The sequence below is a fragment of the Acomys minous genome (genome assembly GCF_964271855.1).
Source record: "Acomys minous genome assembly, chromosome: 12".
NCBI classification, from domain to species: Eukaryota; Metazoa; Chordata; class Mammalia; order Rodentia; family Muridae; genus Acomys; species Acomys minous.
Window position 1 is genome coordinate 26,945,077 of NC_140493.1, and position 20,357 is coordinate 26,965,433.

Below are 20,357 nucleotides of genomic sequence, written 5' to 3' on the forward strand. Positions count from 1 at the left end.
CAGGTGGAGGAGGAGGCCTCTGCAGAACAGGGATGGTGTTCACTGACCACAGGCCTCTGGGGACGACCACTTTTGTTATTAGCTGTTGGGGAAACCTGCTACCTTGTTGGCCTTGTGTCTCTGGCAACTTGTCCTGTCCTATCCTTCCCACCGTGTCCTTACCTGGTTCACTTCTCCTATGTCTCCCGGAAGGCTGCCCACCTACCAAACCCTGTGTAGCCCCGAGCAGGAACTCTGCCTCCAGGTACCCACCATCAGTCTGCAATGGGAAAGCTGTGCCTTGGGGCAATTAGATAGAGCTGCCCGGACAGTAAACCCACTCACCTTAGTATGGACATGGGGAATTAAATGCTCAGAATTTGTGCCCAGTAAATATTTAATCTCTAGCTCCCAACCAGGCCTGGGGATAAGTTTCGGGCTCCTGGTTTCGGAGACACAAAAGCAAGTCATGGTTGGTACCTGCCAGGAAACACAGGGGCAGGGCCAGCCCTCAACTTGCTTGTTCTCAGCTTGGCAAGGCTCTCACCAAAATAAACACAGGCAAAAGGTGACACCCATGAGGAGGACAAAGCACAAACAGAGTAACTGACAGAAAGTGGGGGCCTCAGCCTCAGCTAATAGACGGAAAAGAGGTAACCTGTGCTAACAATGCCTGAATAAGCATTGCTCAGGGTAGTGGGGAAGGACAGTTAGCTGATATACTGGTACCCAGATGTAAAATCGAGAAGACATGGGTCCAGACAAAGACCTTTTGTGTGTTTTGAGAACAGGTCCCACTGTATAGCCCAGGCTGGCTCCTACCTCAGCTTCCTGTGTGGATGAAAAGACAGTCTTTAAATGCTAGCCAATTCAGAAGATAAAAGGCCTCAGACATGATAGTGATCTTACAAGGGATTAATCGGGTGACGTGGAAGGGGCACCCCGGACGTATACACAGAAGTAGAAACATGTCTATAGAAACAGCTACTCACAGTGGCCACAGGGTGGAAACACACACATGCCCATCACGGTGAATGAACGCATACAATATGACATGTTTAGGCTATGAAAATCCTGGTCACCAATATACAGGAGGGAGGTACTGACCCACCCTTGAAAACACTACAGAACGTGGCGTGCTCTAGGACTCTGTGTGCAAGAAACGGTGGGAATTGAGGGCACACTGGAAACAGATGGGGAGGGTACATAGGGCAGGAGATGACATGATGTACGCTTGGTTAATAAGTTGTAATAATATATATTGGTTAAGAAAATTAAGCCCCACATTGGGTGCCACTTGTAGGCTCAATTTTCTTAACTGATATATTTTAGTACAACTTATTAGTCGGGCATACGTCACTTATAACCCGACTAACCAAAACAAGAAGAAAAGAGAAGAACACAATAACAAAACAGTAAGGATATCCGTTCTGAGGAACGATTCTCCTGGTGTAAACAGCGAGATTTCTTCTGCTGGAACCTGGGGTAACCAGAACCTGAAACCTCAGCAGGAGCAGGAGCCCTGAAGCCTTCCTTCGAGTGGTTCTCTCTAGGAGTGTCTCAAAGTAGAGCGATGAACAGCCAAAACCGTCCTAAGTCTCCAAAAGCCTCGCCTCCAGTTCTGGGCTCCTTTATATAGCTCCTCCCAGAGTCTGTTCGAGGGATCTTTTCAACTGGCTACAATTAAGCTCCTGCATGAGGTGGTTGGTCTTCTAGTGGATTAACCTCACCTCTTCTCTCACAAGATCCTTCCAATCCCACACTGGGGATCATAAAAAAACAGGTTTATCTCTCCTTCAATGACATCCAAATTATTTCCTTCTAATGCACCATTTAGCATCTCTGACCACCAAAATGCTTGTATGTTTAAAGATTCTCCAAGAACGATGTTTATTTGGGGATGACAGAGCACTATGATGGGAACACCCCAGGGAGAAAGGCAAATGGGGGAGTGCGCCTAAGATTCTCGGGTAGCAGTCTGTTGGCCCTAGAAATGTGGGGCAGGGCTCAGCATCTGCGGTTGGTGGAGGTGGTTCTGCTGTGATGCCCTGTACACCTTGTCTGCAGTTACAGAAATCTGTGTGTCATGTGTTGGGCGTGCAAAACACAGGATACATGCAGAGCAAGGAATCTCTGGCACGGCTCCTGAGGAAATCATTGTCCCAGACAGGTGGGCAGGAACCTTCCCTTCACAACTTCTTTCCTCTGTCTAGTTTCACTGCGTCTGAAAAGAAAGTTCTCGTCCTGGGAGCTTTCGGGGCTTTCCGTCAGCCAGCAGGCAATCCCACAGTGGCTCCAGCTGGCCACTCCTCAGGTCAACACAACCCAGACACCAACTGTGTGTACCCCACATCAGATCCGACCAGTTTAGAGCTCTGTTCCCCAAGGCCATTAATTCCCTTCTCACATCCTTCACGCTTTCTCTCTTCCCATGTGGTGTTTTGGAATCTTTGGTCATTGCCTTGATTTTTGTTTGTTTATTTGTTTTTCAAGACAGAGTTTCTCTGTGTAGCCTTGCCTGTCCTAGCCTCACTTTGTAGACCAGGCTGGCCTCGAACTCACAGCGATCCACCTGCCTCTGCCTCCCAAGTGCTGGGATTACAGATGTGTGCCACCACACCCAGTGTGCCTTGATTTTTTTTTTAATGGGTAAAAGTGTCACCTGAATTCTTGGGGTCCACCAAGGAACAACAGTCCCTCCATGCCTTTCAGGTCATGAGTAATTTCTCTTTATCTTCCTAAGAAGCCCAGAACCTTCTGTGTTAAGCAACCCAGACGCTGAGCCTTGTCCTTTTGGGGTTTCACGGAGGTTTCCTTGTGTGGCATGGTTGGTTACATCATTGGCCACTGGAGATCAGCTCAGGTTCCAATCCTTCTCTGCCTTCAAAGGAGACTTGGGGTGGGGACCAAAGTCCCCACCCTCTAATTGTGCAGGTATCTCTTAGGTGATCAGCCCCGTCCTGGTCCTGGAACTACGGAGGGGCATCCATCCACTTGTCATTCATCAACCTATAAAAGGCACTCTTATTGCTACAGAGATTCCAAGAACTTTAAGGAGCTGCGTGTCAAGAAACTTGGCTGAAGCCCAACAGTGTCTTTCACAATGCCACAAGAACGCAGGGACAGTGTGATTGCTAAGAGAATGGAATTCCTTTTGGAAAGTCAGCTCAGCTGGGGGGCTTTGCCAATGTCTGTGGCTATGCCAAAACTGTTGATCTCTGCAGTATGCTCTCCTCATACCCTCTCTTCAGCATGTCACAGTGCAGCCCAGGCTGGCCTTGAACTCATGACAATCATTTCTCAGCCACACAAATGCAGGGATTATAAGTAGGTACCACTGGATTCTGAAAGTGATATACTTTGAAATGTGTGAGCTGCCAGGTATGTGAGATAGTCAACAAAGCCACTGAACATTAAGAAGGAAAAATAACCAGGTGGTGGCGGCACATTCCTTCAATCCCAGAACTCAGGATTGAGCAGAGGCGGGCGGATTCCTGAGTTCAAGACCAGCCTGGTCTACAGATTAAGTTTCAAGACCGCCAGGGAGACACAGAGAAACCATGGCTAGAAAAACAAACAAACAAGAAGAAGAAGAGGAAAAAGATAAGCAAGATGCAAAATCCAAATTAAAAGCCACATGTTACTATATAGAAATCTGTACTATATATATATATATATATAACATATATAATATATATGTATATATAATATATATTATATATAACACAATATATTGTGTATACACAAAAGCCTCATAGTACTAGGGAGGCTGGAACTGAAGGTTCAGGTAAGCCGGATTACATAGGAAGATCCGGGAGAGGAGACTGTTAGCCAAATTGAAAGACAACAGACCAAGAAGGAACTATTTGTCCCATATGCCAAGAACTACACCACCCTCCATGTGGGCCCACAAGGCAGGGCCACAGGAAATGGTCAGAGAACACTTAGACGAGGAAGGCAAGAAAAGAGGAGTGCTGAGGTGGAGGTGACAGGACAGAGCCTCCTCACCTTATTATCAAGGCTGTGACACAGGTACTAAGTGGTGTCCGATGAAAGATGCAGTGGGTGAGGCCTGTGGGAGGGGTGGCCTCTGGGCCTGCTCCTTGGAGGACAATCGGCGGAGTCTGAAGTGCGCTGGATGCTGCTTCTGCAGATGCCTGTGTCTCCTGTCTAACCCAGTCAACTTGAGCGCATCCGTGACCCCTGCTGTATAGCCAGAGGTTTCTTCCTTTCTTTCTTTTTGGCTTCTCAAGACAGGGTTTCTCTTGTGGTCCTGGCTCTCTTGGACTCGCTTTGTAGACCAGGATGGCCTCAAACTCACAGAGATCTGCCTGCCTCTGCCTCCTGCCTGCTGGGATTAAGGGCGTGCATCATCACGCACGCCCGGCCAAAAATCAGAAGTTTCAAGGCAGACTTTCAAGAGAAAGGCTGGCTAGGAGGCTGAAGTACAGTTTGGGAATCAGAGGCCAGAAGCCCGAGTGTGGAGTGATGGTTAATGGTTTCTTTTTAGAGCTCCATAGGTCCTTTGGGAAGGGCTTGAATTAAACCACAATCACTTCCATGTTCCTGGAAGTCCCCAGGAAAAGTCGCACTATGGCAGTGAGGACTAGTGTGGGTTATGACAGCAGGGACAATGAGCCTGTGGAGGAGTGGTTCCAGTCCCCCTGGGACCAGACACTGCCCTTCTAGAAACATTCCTTCAATGTCTGGCTGCTTGGTGCAAAGGGAGGGTATGGAAAAGATATCTTCTGCCCGCCTTGCCCCTCCAGGATGAAACTGTGACTGTCCTAATGCTCATGGGCTCAGAGGCTGCTACACAAGAGCTTATTGTGCATACCAGCATTCTTCTGGAAAGATCCTGGAGGAACAGGGCACAGTGGTCAGTTTTCCTCAATGCCCCTTTCCAGGGGACAGAAGAGTCAGGACCCAAGGGGCCCTGGCCTTCCTGGAGTCAGCAGAGCCTGGCTGCGGGGGCAGAGTAGGGGTGGGTGGGGGCAGGGGGGTATGGCTACCTGGGGAGGAAGGCATGTGGGTATTGTTCCCACAATGGGACGTTCTGGATTGAGGTTGAACATGGCCAACCTTTAGTGGTTGTGGGTTGAGTACAGGAATCCAAGTTGCCCCGGCATGACCAGCCTTTCCCAGAGAGGCCAGGGCATCAGTGCACAAAGCAAAGGTACTCACAAGGTATATAGGTGGTCCTGGGAGATGGTGTTAGAGGACAAAGGAAGAGCCACAATGTCCAGTGTGGACAGGGACTTTCCTGAACTTGAAAGAGCATCCATCCAGATCTCCCTCCATAGCTTGTCCTGGGCTCAGGATGGTATCCAGTGCTCCTTTTGCCAGGCACCCAGAGCCAGGTCTCTGTTGCTGATCTCCATCACCTTGAGAAGCAAAGGCAGGAGTAGGTGCACTCAGAGTCGCTCCCTGCTTGTGGGCTCCTTCCTGTCCACCACCCCATGGCAGAGCCCATTTCATTAGTACCACAGCTGTAGAGGGAAGGGGGTCTAGACAGCTTAGGGAGAAAGTCTCCACTGCAGAGTCCTGGTGTGCCCAGAAAACCAGTAGCTGTGCAGTGTGAGGGAGGCTAAAAGGTGGAATCTGACTCCTGAGTCACAGCTGCAGTGTGACTTCTCAAAGGCAGTGGCCCCAGAAGAGAAGTCACAATGTCCTAGCATAGTACCAGTGCCATAGAAGTCCTCCATGGTCACCCTTTGAGCCCTAAGCCCAGATGCACATGAAGCCTGACCCTAGCCCTACACTGAACTGATCCAGGTTATATACTGAGCCCTGATCCTAATCATCATGCCTTATTCCTGGTTATAATACTCTGTGACCTGATCTTGTTCACGCTCTGAGTCCTGACCATGGTCACACACTGAGCCCTGAATGCTAATCCTGGTCTGAACCCTGATCCTAGTAACACTCTGAGCCCTGATCCCCTTATACTCTGAGTCTTGATCAGGTTACGCTGTGAGCCTTGACCCTACTCACACACTAAGCTTTGATCCAAAGGTTCCTGGAATTGAGAAGAGGAGGGTGTGGGCCTCTCTGAGCAGAGGCCTCCCAGACTGAGCCAGCTCAGACCCTGGCTGGGCCACATTCCTCCTGGCACCAAAGTGGGAATTTCCCAGGTACAACCTGGGTCTCCCATTGGGGTGGGTGCAACTCTAGGAGGAACACCTAGGGGCCAGGTATACTCCAGGGGGTAAGGCAGAGGTAAAGGCCCTGCACCTAAGGCCAGGAAAGAGCTGAGCTCAGTTGGGTGTGGTGGATGACTTGGGTTTGACCTAAGGACACACATGGGTGCAAAGTGGGCGCTTTACTCCAGTTAACCTCGCCACAGCCATCCCCACAGCTGTGCAGTCACAGCCACGCATGGTGAATGGTTTGCAAAATCAGACAGGCTTGGGATGCTGCCTGGCTTGCTGGGTGACCTTGCTTTAGTCAATTAGTGTCCCGGAACCTAGTTTCTTTATCCACACTAAAATTAATTAGTGGTCTGTCCCTCCAGAACTGTCATGAGGAAAAATACAGTTGGTAGGCTGAGTCTCCGGGAAAGCCCTAGGAAGCACAGTGGTTGGTCCAGGGCTTAGGCAAATGAGGACTTCCCACACAGGGTGAAACCAGACCCCAGTGGAGCTGCTTAGCAGGAAATCCCTGGGACCATAAAAGAGCCATAATGGAGACTTCCAAAGATCAATCACTTCAACAGCAAGGGTGGGGCCGAGGCAAGAATGGACACCCCTTTATTGTGCTCAGGACAGAAGTGAGGTTTGGATGCCCCACAAAGAGACTCTTGGGAGGCCTAGTAGCAGTGTGGTCTTGACCACTAACAAAGAGTCAGGCGGGCAGCTGTGCCCCAAGCCTGTACGTCTCAGCTGGGGATAGGGTGCTCTAGGGAGCTGCCTGTGGGTGCTGCCAGGTCATGGGGATGGCTGTCACAGCATCCTGTCTGGTGCAAGGACAACACACACACACACACACACACACACACACACAGAGAGAGAGAGAGAGAGAGAGAGAGAGAGAGAGAGAGAGAGAGAGAGAGAGATTGAGAGAGAGAGAGAGAGAGAGAGACAGACAGACAGACAGACAGACAGACAGACAGACAGACAGACAGACAGAGATATTTTTCCCTTCCTCCAACCCAGTGGTTCTCAACCTTTCTAAATGCTGTGACTCTTTATACAGTTCCTCATGTTGTGGTGACCCCCAACCATAAGATTATTTTTGTTGCTACTTCATAACTGTAAGTTTGCTGCCGTTATGAGTCATAATGTAAATATTTTTGGAGCTGGATTGAGAATCACTGCTCCAACCCCCTGGCCTTCGCAGGACAGAGGGAGGAGGAGGTAGATGGGGCCCAGGAAAGTCCTGCCTGAGATCAACCTCTGAGCCGTTTGAGACCAAGGTGTGCAAACAAGCCCAGAGCGAATAGCCCTCCAGGAAGCGTAAAATAGTGTCCCCCGCCAAAATAGTGTCTCCCGCTAAAGCAATTCTAGGTCCTCCCCACCTCACCCTTCCTCCAGAAACCTTCCTGTTGAACAAGCAATTTTTGTGTTTGTTCCTTAGGCCTTTGAGCAAACTCTGGGCAGGTTGTCAGTGGCAATTCAGCATACCTCACCTTCCCACTGACCACTTCAGAGGAGCTGGGAGGGGCAAGATCGTCTTGGAAAGATTCCAGCCAAGAGCTGCCAGGCCAGGACTTTGCTTGCAGACAGAAGATGGCGGCCACAAGGTAAAAATGTCCTTAAGATAGCTGGAAGTGAGCAGAGGCGCTCAACCCCCACTGTCCCATTCTGTACAGCCTGGAGACCCCTGATCTACCCCAGACGGAGAAATCTGGAAGATTCCCTGGCCTAGGAGTTGCAGGGGTGATGTGGAAGGGACTCCAGTGGGAAAAGAATGCATCCTCGCCCCCATCCTGTGGGGAGAAGAGGGGTCAGGGGATGGTGGGACACAGCTGTGAGTGGTGGAGCTGGAAGAACAGTCTGAGAATACTGGATAAGGTCCAGAGGGAGCCAGAGGAGTGTCCCGAAGAGCGGGGTGTTGGTAAAGAGGCAGGACAGGCCCTCCGGAAATCTGATCCCCCTCTAATCTGCTCAGCCAACCGGTCAGACCACCACTGTAGGCATTTCCCCACCGGCAGGCCAGAGTGAACACTGGAGCCATGCAGGGGGCCTGGATGGTGCTGTCCGCACTGGTGTTAGGCGCCTTCGGGGAGCTTGGTGAGCATGGGGGAGTATGGGGGCGGTGGGGTCTATGCTCCCCAGGACTGTCTTCAGAGAAGAGAGTACCTCATGGGGGAGTTTCAGAGAAGAAGAAGACAGCCCTGGGCCTTGGCAGGTGGGCAAAGGCCAGCACCAAAGCCCTAAGTTCCAGCTCGGGAGTTAGCCGGTATTAGCATGTTTGCTAGTGAAAGCCTTTTGAGCTGTGGAATAGGAAAGATCTGGGGTGCTGAGGCAGAAGGTCTACGACTCTGGGCAAAATGGAGATGTAGAGGGGGAAAGGAAACCCAGAAATGTCCAGAGATGGGGTGATCACTGGTTTAAGAGAACAAGTGGTGCTCACAGGATGTTGACACTCAATCAGTTAGGAGCTCAGTGGTGAGGGTTCAAGCCAGGTTGTTCCACACATTTCTTAGAGGGAGAGATTGGCTGGGCCAGAGGAAGAGACCCTAGTAGGTCACTGGGGTGGGGGAGGGGAGTAGGTGATGTCCCTGTGTGTCTGGATTGCTTGGACCAGTCGGAGACAATCAGGTCTACAGGGGGCTTCTGGGATTGGGTCTGGAATGCTGGCAAGATGAAGGACAGACAGTGCCTTTCAGCCAGGCTCTATACCTGCAACCCTCCCCTTCAGGATGACACCTTTGCCCAGCTGGCACCTGTGAGTTCCTAGGTGCAGCTCCCACCCAGTGATCCAAGGACCTGCTTGCCTGACCCCAGGACAGGTAGCACTTCATCAGAGAAGGCCAGTTGGTGATGAGGAAATGGAAGGGCTCCTGCCTTAATGATGTCTCCTTAAAACTGGCCTGTGGCTGTGTGGGGTGTGTGTGTGTGTGTGTGTGTGTGTGTGTGTGTGTGTGTGTGTGTGTGTGTGATGATCATTCATTCCAAATCAGCTGTCCTCATCCTGGCCACAGGCTGAGCCCATTGATGCAGGGCCACATTCCATAAGACCCTAGTTCAACGGTCATGGTATCTTCCCTGAGCTCGGTTAGTAGGCATCTGGCCCCTGGCTAGTGTCCTTGTCTCTCTATACTAAGCCCCCATGGCACAGCTGGGCACTGCCTACAGATGTTTTGGGGTTTGGGAACAGGATGACCTGCTCACTTCCCTCTCATCCCTTCTCTCCCAGCTATGGCCTTACAGTGCTATACCTGTCAGGATCCTGTGACTGTGTCCAACTGTGTCACCACCACCACCTGCCACATCAATGAAACCATGTGCAAGACCACGCTCTACTCCCGGGAGATTGGTCAGTAGGTTCTGGGCGGGGCAGAACTAGGACCCCAGTGTCGTAACACCAGCTGGCCTTCCACACAGCCTGCACCATCTGCCATTTCCACCAAGAGATTTTTCCACCCCAGCATCATCACTCCTTCTTTACCCTTCTCCCCTCATGGTGGGAGGTCCCTGGTAAGGACTGGTTGTCTTCCAGCTTGGGTTTTACATTCTCTATGACATATAGTCACCCCACAGACCAGTGCATACAGTCCCTTGTATGTCACAGGCATTCAGTGGCCCTGGTGAAAGGGGAAGCCAGGCTGGTGGGTTATTGGCCTCAGAGTGGGTGGCCCTCGGGCTGGAGGCACAGAGTAAAGGCCTGGCCCTTACTGTTGAAACGTTCTGTGTCCTACAGTGTTTCCCTTCCTTGGGGACTCCACGGTGACCAAGTCCTGCGCCAGCAAGTGTGAGCCTTCGGATGTGGATGGCATTGGGCTAACCCGGCCAGTGTCCTGCTGCAACTCTGACCTATGCAACGTGGACGGGGCAACCAGCCTGAGTAGTCTTGGTGGCCTGGTTCTTGCCCTGGCACTTACCTTTCTCTTGGATCTCCTGCTGTAAAGCCATGGCTGTCTTGCTCTGTCCCCTTGCCCCTGACAGCCCAGTTCCCTGATGCCTTGAAGAAATACCATAGCCACCTGCATCAGCCTCTTGAGTCTCCTTTTTGGGTACCGGCCGGCCTTGTGGGCAGGGAAAGGGGGCCTCCTTGCTACATCTCTGACTCTATTCTTCGCTCTGTCAGTCTCTCCTGTCTCCTAATGTTTCATGTCATAAGCAAGGAGAGTCACCGGGCCTGGACCACCCATGCAGACCAGGACTGTTGCCATCTAGGTCTTAGGGGTTGTGGGGAGCCTGCTAAGTAGGCAGAGGCTGGGTTCCAGGAGAAGCTCAGCGGATAAGACTCCCCTCTCCTGCTGGAACCTGCTTCTCCACCCTGACCCACAGAAAGCTCTGCTGCCCCTCACTGGCATCACCCAACTTACCTTCCCTGCCCTAGGCCTCTGGAGGAGTCACCCCTTCATTCAGCTGGTGGCGTCTCCAGCGAGGCTGCATGAATGTCACTGTCTTGTTTCCATCATTGCCCTAGTCCTTGATGCTGGTCCTTTGGTCATGACTTCCAGGGATAGCTGTGGTTCTAGGCTAGGGTCCCATGACCAAGTGCCATTGACGACACCCCATACCTGGAGAAGGGGAGACTGAAGACTTGTCCCTTGAGACGTAGGAGTCCTCATCCTTGTCTCCTGTGGGGCTCTTCAGTCCTGGGCCAGCTCCTGACAACAGGGTTCCCACAGTCTAGTGAGACTCAACACAGGTTTTGATGTACAACTAATCCAAAGCGTTACTACTCTGTCTGGAGGCCTCTGGAATGAAAATAAGGTAGACTTCCAGAAAGTGGATAACGTAAATCTACAATTCTTGTGCTAGCTTGTATACTCACATCTGGGGGTATGATTCTGATTTCTGACTTCGTCAACAGGGGACATGGTCCTGTTACCATATCACACTTTCTCACTTGACTTTCATGTATAATACAAGCCTTTACAATGCACAGGCATCCCACAAACCCCCACAGAAACTGAGGGCAAGGCCCATCTGTGATGAGAGATCTGGACTGTCTATGACCAGAGAGCAGGGCTCAGTCTATGACCAGAGAGCAGGGCTCAGTCTATGACAAGAGAGCAGGCCTCAGTCTATGATGAGAAAACAGGGCTCAGTCTATGACCAGAGAGCAGTGATCAGTCTATGACAAGAGAGCAGGGATCAGTCTATAACCAGAGAGCAGAGCCCAATACCAAAGATTAAGTCCAGTTTATAACCAGGGATCAGGAAGCTATCTAAAATTAAGATCAGCCTTGTCTGTGATCAGGATCAGGACCCAGTGTATTGCCTGGAAGGGGTTAGTTTGTGGGTTTTGTCCAGGTATAGGGTATGTGGAACTTATACCATTCTTTGACCTCAGCCTCATGGGCTGTGAGCCTCTCTTCTGGAGATTTGTCCCTGTCTGTGGACTAGCTAAACCCAAGACTGTTAGCTAGTCCCCTCTCTAACTCACTGGTCAGAAAGTGATGCGCTTCAGCAGGGGCCCCATTTTGACCAGGGGTCTGATCAGTGTGGCTATCCAGGAAGAGAAAAGCAATTTGGGTGTATAGTGGCCCACTCCATCCCAAGTCTGGTTGATATGGTAAGTTCTAACCCTCTTCTGGGGCCTGCCAGCTCCAGCACACATACCTAACACCATCCCTCTGGCCTTGAAATCATTAGTAAACAGACCACATCTCTATGCCTCCGGCCTTGCTCTTGCCCTGAACAGAGAACAAAATGTAAGTTCCCAAGCAGCATGCTCTTTTTTGTTTGTTTGTTTGTTTGTTTTCCGAGACAGGGTTTCTCTGTGTAGCCTTGGCTGTCCTAGACCCGCTTTGTAGACCAGGCTGGCCTCGAACTCACAGTGATCCACCTGCCTCTGCACCCACCCACCCCCACCCCCCAGTGCTGGGATTAAAGGCGTGCACCACCACGCCCGGCTGCTAGCAGCATGCTCTTAAAGGAGGTGAGCTCTCCAACCCCGGGGTTTCCAGGTGTATGCTAACCGAGTCTGAAAAGGGCTAAAAGAAGGGCCATTTTTACCTTGGGGAGAGGCCAATCTTAGTTCCAGGGCTGAGTAGTTTTGATGGCCTGGTTCTTGCTCTGGCACTTACCTTACTGGTTGGGCTATAGCTAGCATCATCTCTTCAGGAGAATCAACAAACCTACAATTTAAACTGCTCACAAACACTCCCACTCACCCATCCTTTTACCCTTCTATCTACCAGCCCATCTGTAGTGACAATTTTGAAATTTCGATTTCTTAAAAAAGACACACAGGTGTCGGGGTATGGGGCTGCTTCGGACTGTTTGCAGCAGCTAACTCTAGCAGAGGCGTGGTTTTGCCAGGTGCAGATAGTTTCTGCAATTGTGTGACATTTGGAATTCTGGGAATTTTTCAGAGGGTATATAAATGCTAGGGCCCTGAGGGGTGTGGTTGGTGGTTGGTGGTCGGTGGTTGTTTGGGGGTGGTGGGGGTGTGGTGGATGAGGTTTTGCCAGCTGCAGATAATCTCTGCGATTGTGTGACATTTGGAATTCTGGGAACTTTTCAGAGGGTATATAAATGCTAGGGCCCTGAGAGGTGAGGTTGGTGGTTGGTGGTTGTTTGGGGGGGGGGGGGTGTTGTGGATGAGGCTTTGCCAGCTGCAGACAGTTTCTGTGATTGTGTGACATTTGGAATTCTAGGAACTTTTCAGAGGGTATATAAATGCCAGGGCCCTGAGAGGTGAGGTTGGTGGTTGGTGATTGTCTGGGGGTGGTGGGGTGGTGGGGTGGTGGGGTGGTGGGGTGGTGAATGAGGATTGCTAGTAGTCGTGCTCAAAGAAGAAACAAAAAGAAAGTCATTGTTTCTCTCTCCCTCCCTCTATCCTTGCTTCTCTCTTATCTAGTGTTGGGGGTGAGATGGGGGGGGGCAATAAAGGGAGGGACAAAGAAGAACCCAAAGTAGTAAAGAGTAGCTAAACCCATCCATCCATCCATCCACCCATCCATCCATCCATCCACCCATCCATCCATCCATCCATCCATCCATCCATCCACCCACCCATCCATCCATCCATCCATCCATCCATCCAATCTATTCTATTACTCATTGATTTCCCATCCATCTTTTATCTTCTCATTTACCCATCATCCAGTCCAGCTATCTGTCCTTTATTCTGTCCTTCCCTCCATCATCTTGTCTACCCGCTTGTCCATACAACCAACCACAAATCCTTTCACCCATCTTTCCTCTCATCTATCCTCCACCCACTGACTCCACACATCCATCCACTCTTCACCCTTTCAGCTACCTGCCTGTCCTTTCATCTCCCCATCCATTGTTTTTGAGGCAGGGGTTTGATGGAGACCAGGATGGTTCCAAACTCACTATGTAGCTGAAGATGACCTTGAGCTCTTGACCCTCCCACCTCTACTTTCCAAATATCATTAGCCTGATGGCTACCCATTTTTTTAATCTATCCATCCATTCATTTACTTGCCCATTCCATCCACCCTTTCCCCACCCCCTCGAGACAAGGTTTCTCTGTTACACAGAGCCCTGGCTGTCCTAGACTCTCTAGACCAGGCTGGCCTTGAACTCACAGAGCTCCATGCCTCCCAAGTGCTGGGATTAAAGGTGTGTGCCACTAATCCCTGACTTGTTTGTCTGTTTGTTTGTTTTTTTAGGTCAGGTGGTGGTGACACACACCTTTTTTTAAATTTAAATTTTTATTAATTTATTCAGATTCCAACTCAATTGTTATCCCATCACTTGTATCCTCCTGCTCCTCTCTCCTTCCCACTTTCACCCAATTCCCCTCTCCTAGGTCTAAGACTGAAGGAGGGGGACCTTCTCCCCCACTATGTGGTCATAGGCTATCACATCTCATCTTGGTACCTTTAATCCTAGCAGCCCGGGGTCTCTTCATCCCATCCATCTTCCCTATCTCGTCTGTCCATCATCCACCCATCCATCCTCCTTTTCAACCATCCATCCATTTATTTACCTACCCATCACTTTATCTATCTACCTACTGTTTTCTTCACCTTCCACTCATCCATCTATCCTCTCATGCCATCCATCTAGTCTATGATCTATCTACGCAGCCATCCTTTTTCCATTCCTCCCTCTCTCCTCCCTCTCAACAGTCAGCATGGCCATGTCTGGGTTGGGGGTAGGAAGGGACTTAGAGCAATGGAAAACACCTGCTCCTTCATTTTCAAAGCTGACACTTCCGCAGGAGTTGGAAAGGGCGGGTGAGCATCAAGTACCAAGGGGTGGGGCATTCTGTCCTGAAGGCAGTAGAAAGCCAGAGAAAGTTCCTGAGGAGAGGAGCAAGTGGTGTGATTTGCATTTTAGCCCGTGCCTTTGGGAGGTAGAGGGTATGGCTGAGGAGGAAGAGCCAGACTCCCCAAAACAGACAGGGTGATCTGGCAGACAGTTAGGGATGGACAATGGCCAGATGGATGGGAGCAAACAGGCAGAGGCCATGGCTCCAGCTTGCATAAAAGTTGGTGGTTGCCTTGGGTACCTGGGCTGTATCTGGAGAGGGACCCAGGGATTCCTGTCAGGACAGTTGGCAAGAGAGGTGATTTGAGGAGATCTTGTCAGAGGCTCTGCTGGCTTCTGCCTGGCCTGGGCAGGTTTAACACACATTCCCTCATTTCAGCATCCCAGCAGCCCCAAGGGCTAGGACAGTCACCATCACCATTCTAATTTAAAGCTTAGACTGGCTCAGACAGGAGAAATGACTGGTCCAGGGCCACAGCACAGGACCCACAGCACACGGGTCCATGAAGAAACTCTGTCCCAGGGTCAGAGAAGTAAGCTAGCCCTCCAAGTCACTTGCTATCACATCCCAGGCTCAAACCTGGTATCCTGGGTCTACCCCTGGGGCCAATGGCAAGGGTGTGTGGACTCATACAAAAAACAGCTGCCAAACAAGGGCATAAATTCTGCCCTGCCCAGCAGTGCCGACCCAGACGCAGTGCTGTCTTCCTGACCTTACCAAACAGGGGCTAGAGGAGTGGCATGGTAGCCTCTGAGGATGCCGTGTGTCCTCTCCTGGCTGTCCCACCCAGCACCTCCCTTGGCCATCGCTGACCTGTGAAGTCATCCCTCTTTTGCAAAGGCAGGACAAGTAGCCCCTTGAGGCAACCTCAGCCTCCCAATCAGTATCGCCTGTCTTCAGTATACATGCCTCCCCAACCCTGAGCTCCGAGTTCACCTGCACTGCAGTCCAAAGGGCCTTGCGGGGCCCATAAAGACCCGTTTTTTGCTGAGCACTGTGCAGTAGATGCTTATCTGCTCAATTCACAGAGGAGAGAAAGGGAGATTAGAGTGAGTGCCTGGGGAACAGACCTGGGTCACCCAGCAGCTGCTGGCCAAGGCTAGGCTCAGTCTCCCAGGCTGCAAGAACCAGACATCCCGTGTGGCTCTTCTCCCAACCTCTGGGTGTGGTCTGTGGCCAGCGCCCCAGGGATGAACAGCCCCACTATTTGACTTGTAGGAACAACATTCCCTCCCTCTGTAAGCCACACCTTCTTTTTACTTTTAGACAAACCTTGTACAACTGGTCTCACCCTACAGTGCTAGGTTTCTTCTCTCCTAGCAACCTGTAAAGAGTAAACTAAGGTCTAGAAGGGCTGGGGTGGGGGTGGGGGCTACCCCAAGGCCACACACAGAAAGAGCTTAAAGGTCAAGAAAGACACTCATGCCTCCTAGGCTCCTGGTCAGGAGCTCCTTCTCTATTCCCAGCCCGTCCCAAGGTCAGGCTGTAATTCTGCTGTAACAGAGTCTATAAGAGATAGCCGGGCAGTGGTGGCGCATGCCTATAATCCCAGCAGTCGGGAGGCAGAGGCAGGTGGATCGCTGTGAGTTCGAGTCCAGCCTGGTCTACAAAGCGGGTCCAGGACAGCCAAGGCTACACAGAGAAACCCTGTCTCGAAGAAAAAAAAAAAAAAAAAAAGAGGCGGTCCACTCACCAGCACTCAGCAGTCACTGACAAGAGACACAGACGCAGGCTGCCAACCTGCCTACCTCTGCAGTCACAAATCTATCATCAACTTTTAAAGCCAAGTATTTTCCATTCACCCTGCATCCATCCAATCACCCATCCTCCACCTATCCACCCTATCATCTATCCGTCCACCTGTCCTTCTACCCTGCCGTCATCTGCTGACACCCCTATCCATCCACAGAACCACTATTAGAACCCTGGAGAACAGAGGAAACAGTGAGACCTCACCTGGGGAGGGCTATGGAGGATGAAGACCTAGCTGGTCCTTATGACACCGGTAAACAGCCAGTGTGCCCATAACGAAAGGCCCAGCACAGGAAAAGGCCTAGGAAGCCCAAAGAGACCATAAGGTGAGGAGGCCAGGAGCCTCGTAGAGTCTTGTTGTCAGAACTAAAGCCAAGAAGTCAAGCTTGGTCTAAAAGCCATTCGTCTGTAGTCAGGGGACTGGCGGTGGAGGTGGAGGGGTCAGCCTAAAACCCGTATCCGCCTCGATCCTCACAGCACCTACACCTCATCAGGCACCCCCTTCTTTCCACACTGGCTCAGCCTCTACTTTGTGGGTACATCTGGGTACGGAGTAGATCAGTCTTAAGCACTGGGTGGGCAGACAGGGAGATAGTTCCTGTGAGGTTCCCTGCAGCAGGCAGATCTAAGGCAGCCTTGCACCTGGGCCTCAGGGGTCCTCAGGACTGGGCTATTGGGCCTGTCGGATTCCCTCAAACATAGCTGGGACAAGAGGCTCATCGGAGGGTCAGCTGAGCCTGGCTGTAATAGGCTTCCTAAGTTGGAGCCATGCTGGGAAAGCCGGGCAGAGCATCTAGTACTGGAGGTATGCCAGGAAATGGATGACCAAGGCTCCCAGACAGGGGCTCTCGAGAAGTCCGTAGAAGGGGGCCCCACCCCGGGGTGGTAAGTGGTGATGGCTCCCACCCACCACCCACATCCCCAGCCCTGTGCCACCCTACTGAGTCACGCTGGTCCTGCCAACACCCAAGAGCCGAAGCCGGAGGCTGGCTATAAATCCTCAACATGAGGCCAGCCAGGGCTCCCAGCTCCTGAGCACTGAAGAATGACTTTTCGCTGGGCCGTGTGGCTGCTGCCCTTGGCAGCGTGGAGCATGGGCTTTGGTGAGTGGCTAGGAGTGAGGCTAGCAGGGGGACTCTGCTACGGGCCTCAGTTTACTCCATCTCCTAATGGGAGAGAAGTGCTGGGAAGTCTGGTGGCCAAGGCATCCTCTGGACCCTCGGTGCGCTTCCTGGGTCTTAGAACTGAACTGTCCCCTGGGATAGGAGTCACAGCCGTGGCCTGTTCTCTAGGGAGGAAGGCTGGGACATGGATGGTGGATGTGATGTTCAAGTCTGTCCATCAGCCATACGGGTCTTGAAGAATGTCAGGTCACTTTCTCTTTCACCCACCTGGCTCCAATATGGGCCTAGAGCCAGGTGGTGAGACTTGTCCCCCACCCTCCGCCCTTGCTAGGTGAAGCCTTCAGGTGTTATACATGTGAGCAGCCCACGGCCATTGACTCATGCAAGAATATTGCTCAGTGCAAGCTGGAAGACACAGCCTGTAAGACCGTACTGGAGACGGTGGAAGCAGGTAAGGTTGGGCTCGGGCAAGGGTTGGGGGTCCACCTGGGGTCAGGATTACCTCTCCTCCCGCCCATGCTCCCTCTCTTTTCACCACTGTTCGGCTCAGCCTACGAGGCAGAGGGGTAGGAATGGGTGTGTGTGTGTGTGTGTGTGTGTGTGTGTGTGTGTGTGTGTGTGCGTGCGTGCGTGCACGTGTGGTCAAGGGGTTGGTCTTCCACCCTAAAGATGGTGCCCGCAGTTAGAGGCACAGACCCGAACTGAGGTAGTGGCATGGGAATATGAGGAAGGGTAGGAGACAGCAGTTGGCTTTAACCTTAGCTCTGTCAGGATAACGCTACTGTGGCTTAGGCTAGAGCCCCATCTCAGGACCAGGAAGTGCGCATGCTCCACAGAGGCTGGCGCTATTATGAATATATACGTGCCGCAGCCTGGGGCTGGGCAGATCTGTGATTGGGTTGCAGGAGGGGTTTGCGAAGGCAGGGGGCTATGGGAAGAGCACGTGCAGTCAGGAGCTGCGGTGACTTTGGGCTCTGATGTCTACCCATCCTGCAGAGTTTCCCTTCCACCACAGTCCAGTGGTGACCCGCTCCTGCTCCAGTTCCTGCCTGGCCACCGACCCTGATAGCATTGGAGTTGCCCATCCCGTCTTCTGTTGCTTCCGTGACCTCTGCAACTCAGGGTTTCCAGGCTTGGTGACAGGCCTCTAGCCATGCAGGGGGCCTTGATCCTCCTAGATCCCTCTCCTGGCAGGGCCTGGTGCCACCTGCGGTTATCTCTGCCTGCACGGCCCTGTGAGCAGAGCTCACTGAGCCCCGGGGTACTCACTGTCTACAAAACTTGTGGGAAATAAAATAAGCCAAGGATGAAGGGGCCTCTGTCCTTGCTGGGCACTGGGGACCCAAAGAGCTGGCCTGCAGGGTACACAGAAGGCCAGCAACCTCTCTACCCTCGTCTCCCTGGGGTGTCCATATACACAAATCTCTCTCTCTCTCTCTCTCTCTCTCTCTCTCTCTCTCTCTCTCACACACACACACACACACACACACACACATACACACACACACACACACACACACACACACACACACACACACCCTACCTTATAATGGCCTTGAGACAGCTGGAGGATCAAATGAGACAGCAGCCAGTGTCTACTTATCTCCAGACCCAATGCCATGCTGGGCCCAGAGCACTCCCAGGGCCAGTGGCCAGGGCTGCTCCTGAGGGCAGAGGATGGAGGGGACAGTACCCACTCAGGCACTGACTCTCCAGCCAGGAAACCAAGCTCCTTAGGACCTAGGAGCCTCTGCCTTGTGGCTGCTGTGTCCCTCTCCCAGTATACCTGCCCCTTCCACAGTGCTCTGTCCTCTGTGAGGTGCGTGGCCCCCAGGCACTAATGCAACATCACAGAGCACTTCTTGGATTCAACTAACTGGCAACCAGGACTGCTGGGTTGGGTACTCTGAAGAAGGTGGCAGGCTGCCCAATAGGCTACAAGGGCAGAAGGGAGTAACTAGGGCAGTGGCAGACCTCTGAGAGGTTGTGTGAAACACCCCTTCACCCCCCCCAACCCCCCCCCACCCCCACCCCCCACAGATGTATGTGAGAGACAGATTTGTGGACAGATACTTCCTGTGTTCCCAGCTTGGCCTCCTAAGTCTCACCAGTTAGGAGCATTTCTCGCGTCAAATCCATACCTGCAGTTCCCCTCCTGAGGCCATCCCCCTACCCCCACCCCATCCCCCACCCCACCCCCACACTGCAGACTTATTTTCATAGAGCCTTGCTAGGCTCAGGATTTGGAGGCAAGAGGCCAGGGCTATGTGTTCTTTGTGGAGACTGAGCAGATGTCACCCCCCAGTGGAACAGCTGGGGTACTGCCTCAGTCCTCTTCAGAGATCGAAGTGGAAATGGGAGAATTCTGTCAAGTCTAGTCTTGGTCTTGAGTCCATGAGGAGGCAGGAGAGTTGTGGCTTATCACCCGAGGGGCCCCCGCTTACAAAGTCACAAGCCTGGCTCAGCTACCTGGTTCTCAGGGACAACAGGGAACTGCAAAATCCCTTGCCCCATGGTTGACCTTGAAGCTACCAACCTATGAACACACATAGATAGATACGTGATTTCACATCTAGGTTATTAAGCAGGGAACTCTATGTCCAGGCCTGGAGGCAGTTGCTAAGTCAGACACAGAGGCTCCCACAACTTCTATCTGGAGTCCTAGTGGGGCTGTCTGGCAGCACGCAAGATACTTGCTATGATCCACCCAGACATCCTCCAAGGACCCTCCCCTCCAGATTACTCTTGGCCTTTTACTCACGGCCCATCTTCTGCCCTCTGCTCCACTAAATCCTGAAAGGGGAAAACCTTTTTCCAAAGCCCCTGAAATTAAAAGACACCTGTGTGTACCACCTATAGGGCAGGGGATGGGAAAGGTAGAGGCCGGGGACAGGTCTTCCCAGGGGCACACTACTGGCTGGCCGCATGACCTCTCCACCCGTGTCCCATCATGGAGTGTCTGTCTACATCCCCACCCCAAGTCAGACCCTCAGGTCTCTGGACTGTGTTGGGTAGAGCACAGCTCTCCCCTCAGCCCCCCATAAAACACTTGCTCTAAGTCTTAAGAATCCTAGACTCCCTGCCTACAAAGGGCATGAAGCACAACCCTGTGCTGCCCACACCCCCACTTTCTTC

General features: G+C 52.0%; 2 protein-coding genes and 1 long non-coding RNA gene across 5 annotated transcripts; 2 read left to right on the top strand and 1 right to left on the bottom strand.

The window, feature by feature from the left end:
• Positions 1-3,745: 3,745 nt before the first annotated feature.
• Positions 3,746-19,174, bottom strand: LOC311579075. 2 transcript variants are annotated; one of them, XR_014773042.1, is made up of 3 exons: positions 18,766-19,174; positions 5,164-5,363; positions 3,746-4,837 (listed from the first exon to the last, which is right to left on the bottom strand). It is a non-coding gene; the product is annotated as an uncharacterized lncRNA (long non-coding RNA). The 2 variants fall into 2 exon arrangements; XR_014773043.1 differs by lacking the exon at positions 18,766-19,174 and adding an exon at positions 10,670-10,819.
• Positions 7,605-10,131, top strand: LYPD2 (LY6/PLAUR domain containing 2). Of its 2 annotated transcripts, none has more exons than XM_084749301.1 (3): positions 7,605-7,720; positions 9,340-9,459; positions 9,844-10,131. In XM_084749301.1, exons 2-3 carry the CDS (start codon positions 9,342-9,344, stop codon positions 10,047-10,049), a joined length of 324 nt encoding a protein of 107 aa, XP_084605427.1. In that variant the 5' UTR covers positions 7,605-7,720; positions 9,340-9,341; the 3' UTR covers positions 10,050-10,131. The 2 variants fall into 2 exon arrangements, with proteins under 2 accessions (XP_084605427.1, XP_084605426.1); XM_084749300.1 differs by lacking the exon at positions 7,605-7,720 and adding an exon at positions 7,919-8,210.
• Positions 17,047-18,533, top strand: SLURP1 (secreted LY6/PLAUR domain containing 1). The gene is made up of 3 exons (XM_084749302.1): positions 17,047-17,201; positions 17,554-17,673; positions 18,219-18,533. Exons 1-3 carry the CDS (start codon positions 17,144-17,146, stop codon positions 18,371-18,373), a joined length of 333 nt encoding a protein of 110 aa, XP_084605428.1. The 5' UTR covers positions 17,047-17,143; the 3' UTR covers positions 18,374-18,533.
• Positions 19,175-20,357: the final 1,183 nt, after the last annotated feature.

Bases quoted from the DNA above. Each gene is read 5' to 3' on its own strand.
- SLURP1 (XM_084749302.1), top strand. From the start codon at position 17,144: ATGACTTTTCGCTGGGCCGTGTGGCTGCTGCCCTTGGCAGCGTGGAGC. The intron at 17,202-17,553 runs GTGAGTGGCTAG...CGCCCTTGCTAG, and splicing joins AGCGTGGAGCATGGGCTTTG to GTGAAGCCTTCAGGTGTTAT. The intron at 17,674-18,218 runs GTAAGGTTGGGC...CCCATCCTGCAG, and splicing joins ACTGGAGACGGTGGAAGCAG to AGTTTCCCTTCCACCACAGT.
- LYPD2 (XM_084749300.1), top strand. From the start codon at position 8,153: ATGCAGGGGGCCTGGATGGTGCTGTCCGCACTGGTGTTAGGCGCCTTC. The intron at 8,211-9,339 runs GTGAGCATGGGG...CTTCTCTCCCAG, and splicing joins AGGCGCCTTCGGGGAGCTTG to CTATGGCCTTACAGTGCTAT. The intron at 9,460-9,843 runs GTCAGTAGGTTC...TGTGTCCTACAG, and splicing joins GCTCTACTCCCGGGAGATTG to TGTTTCCCTTCCTTGGGGAC.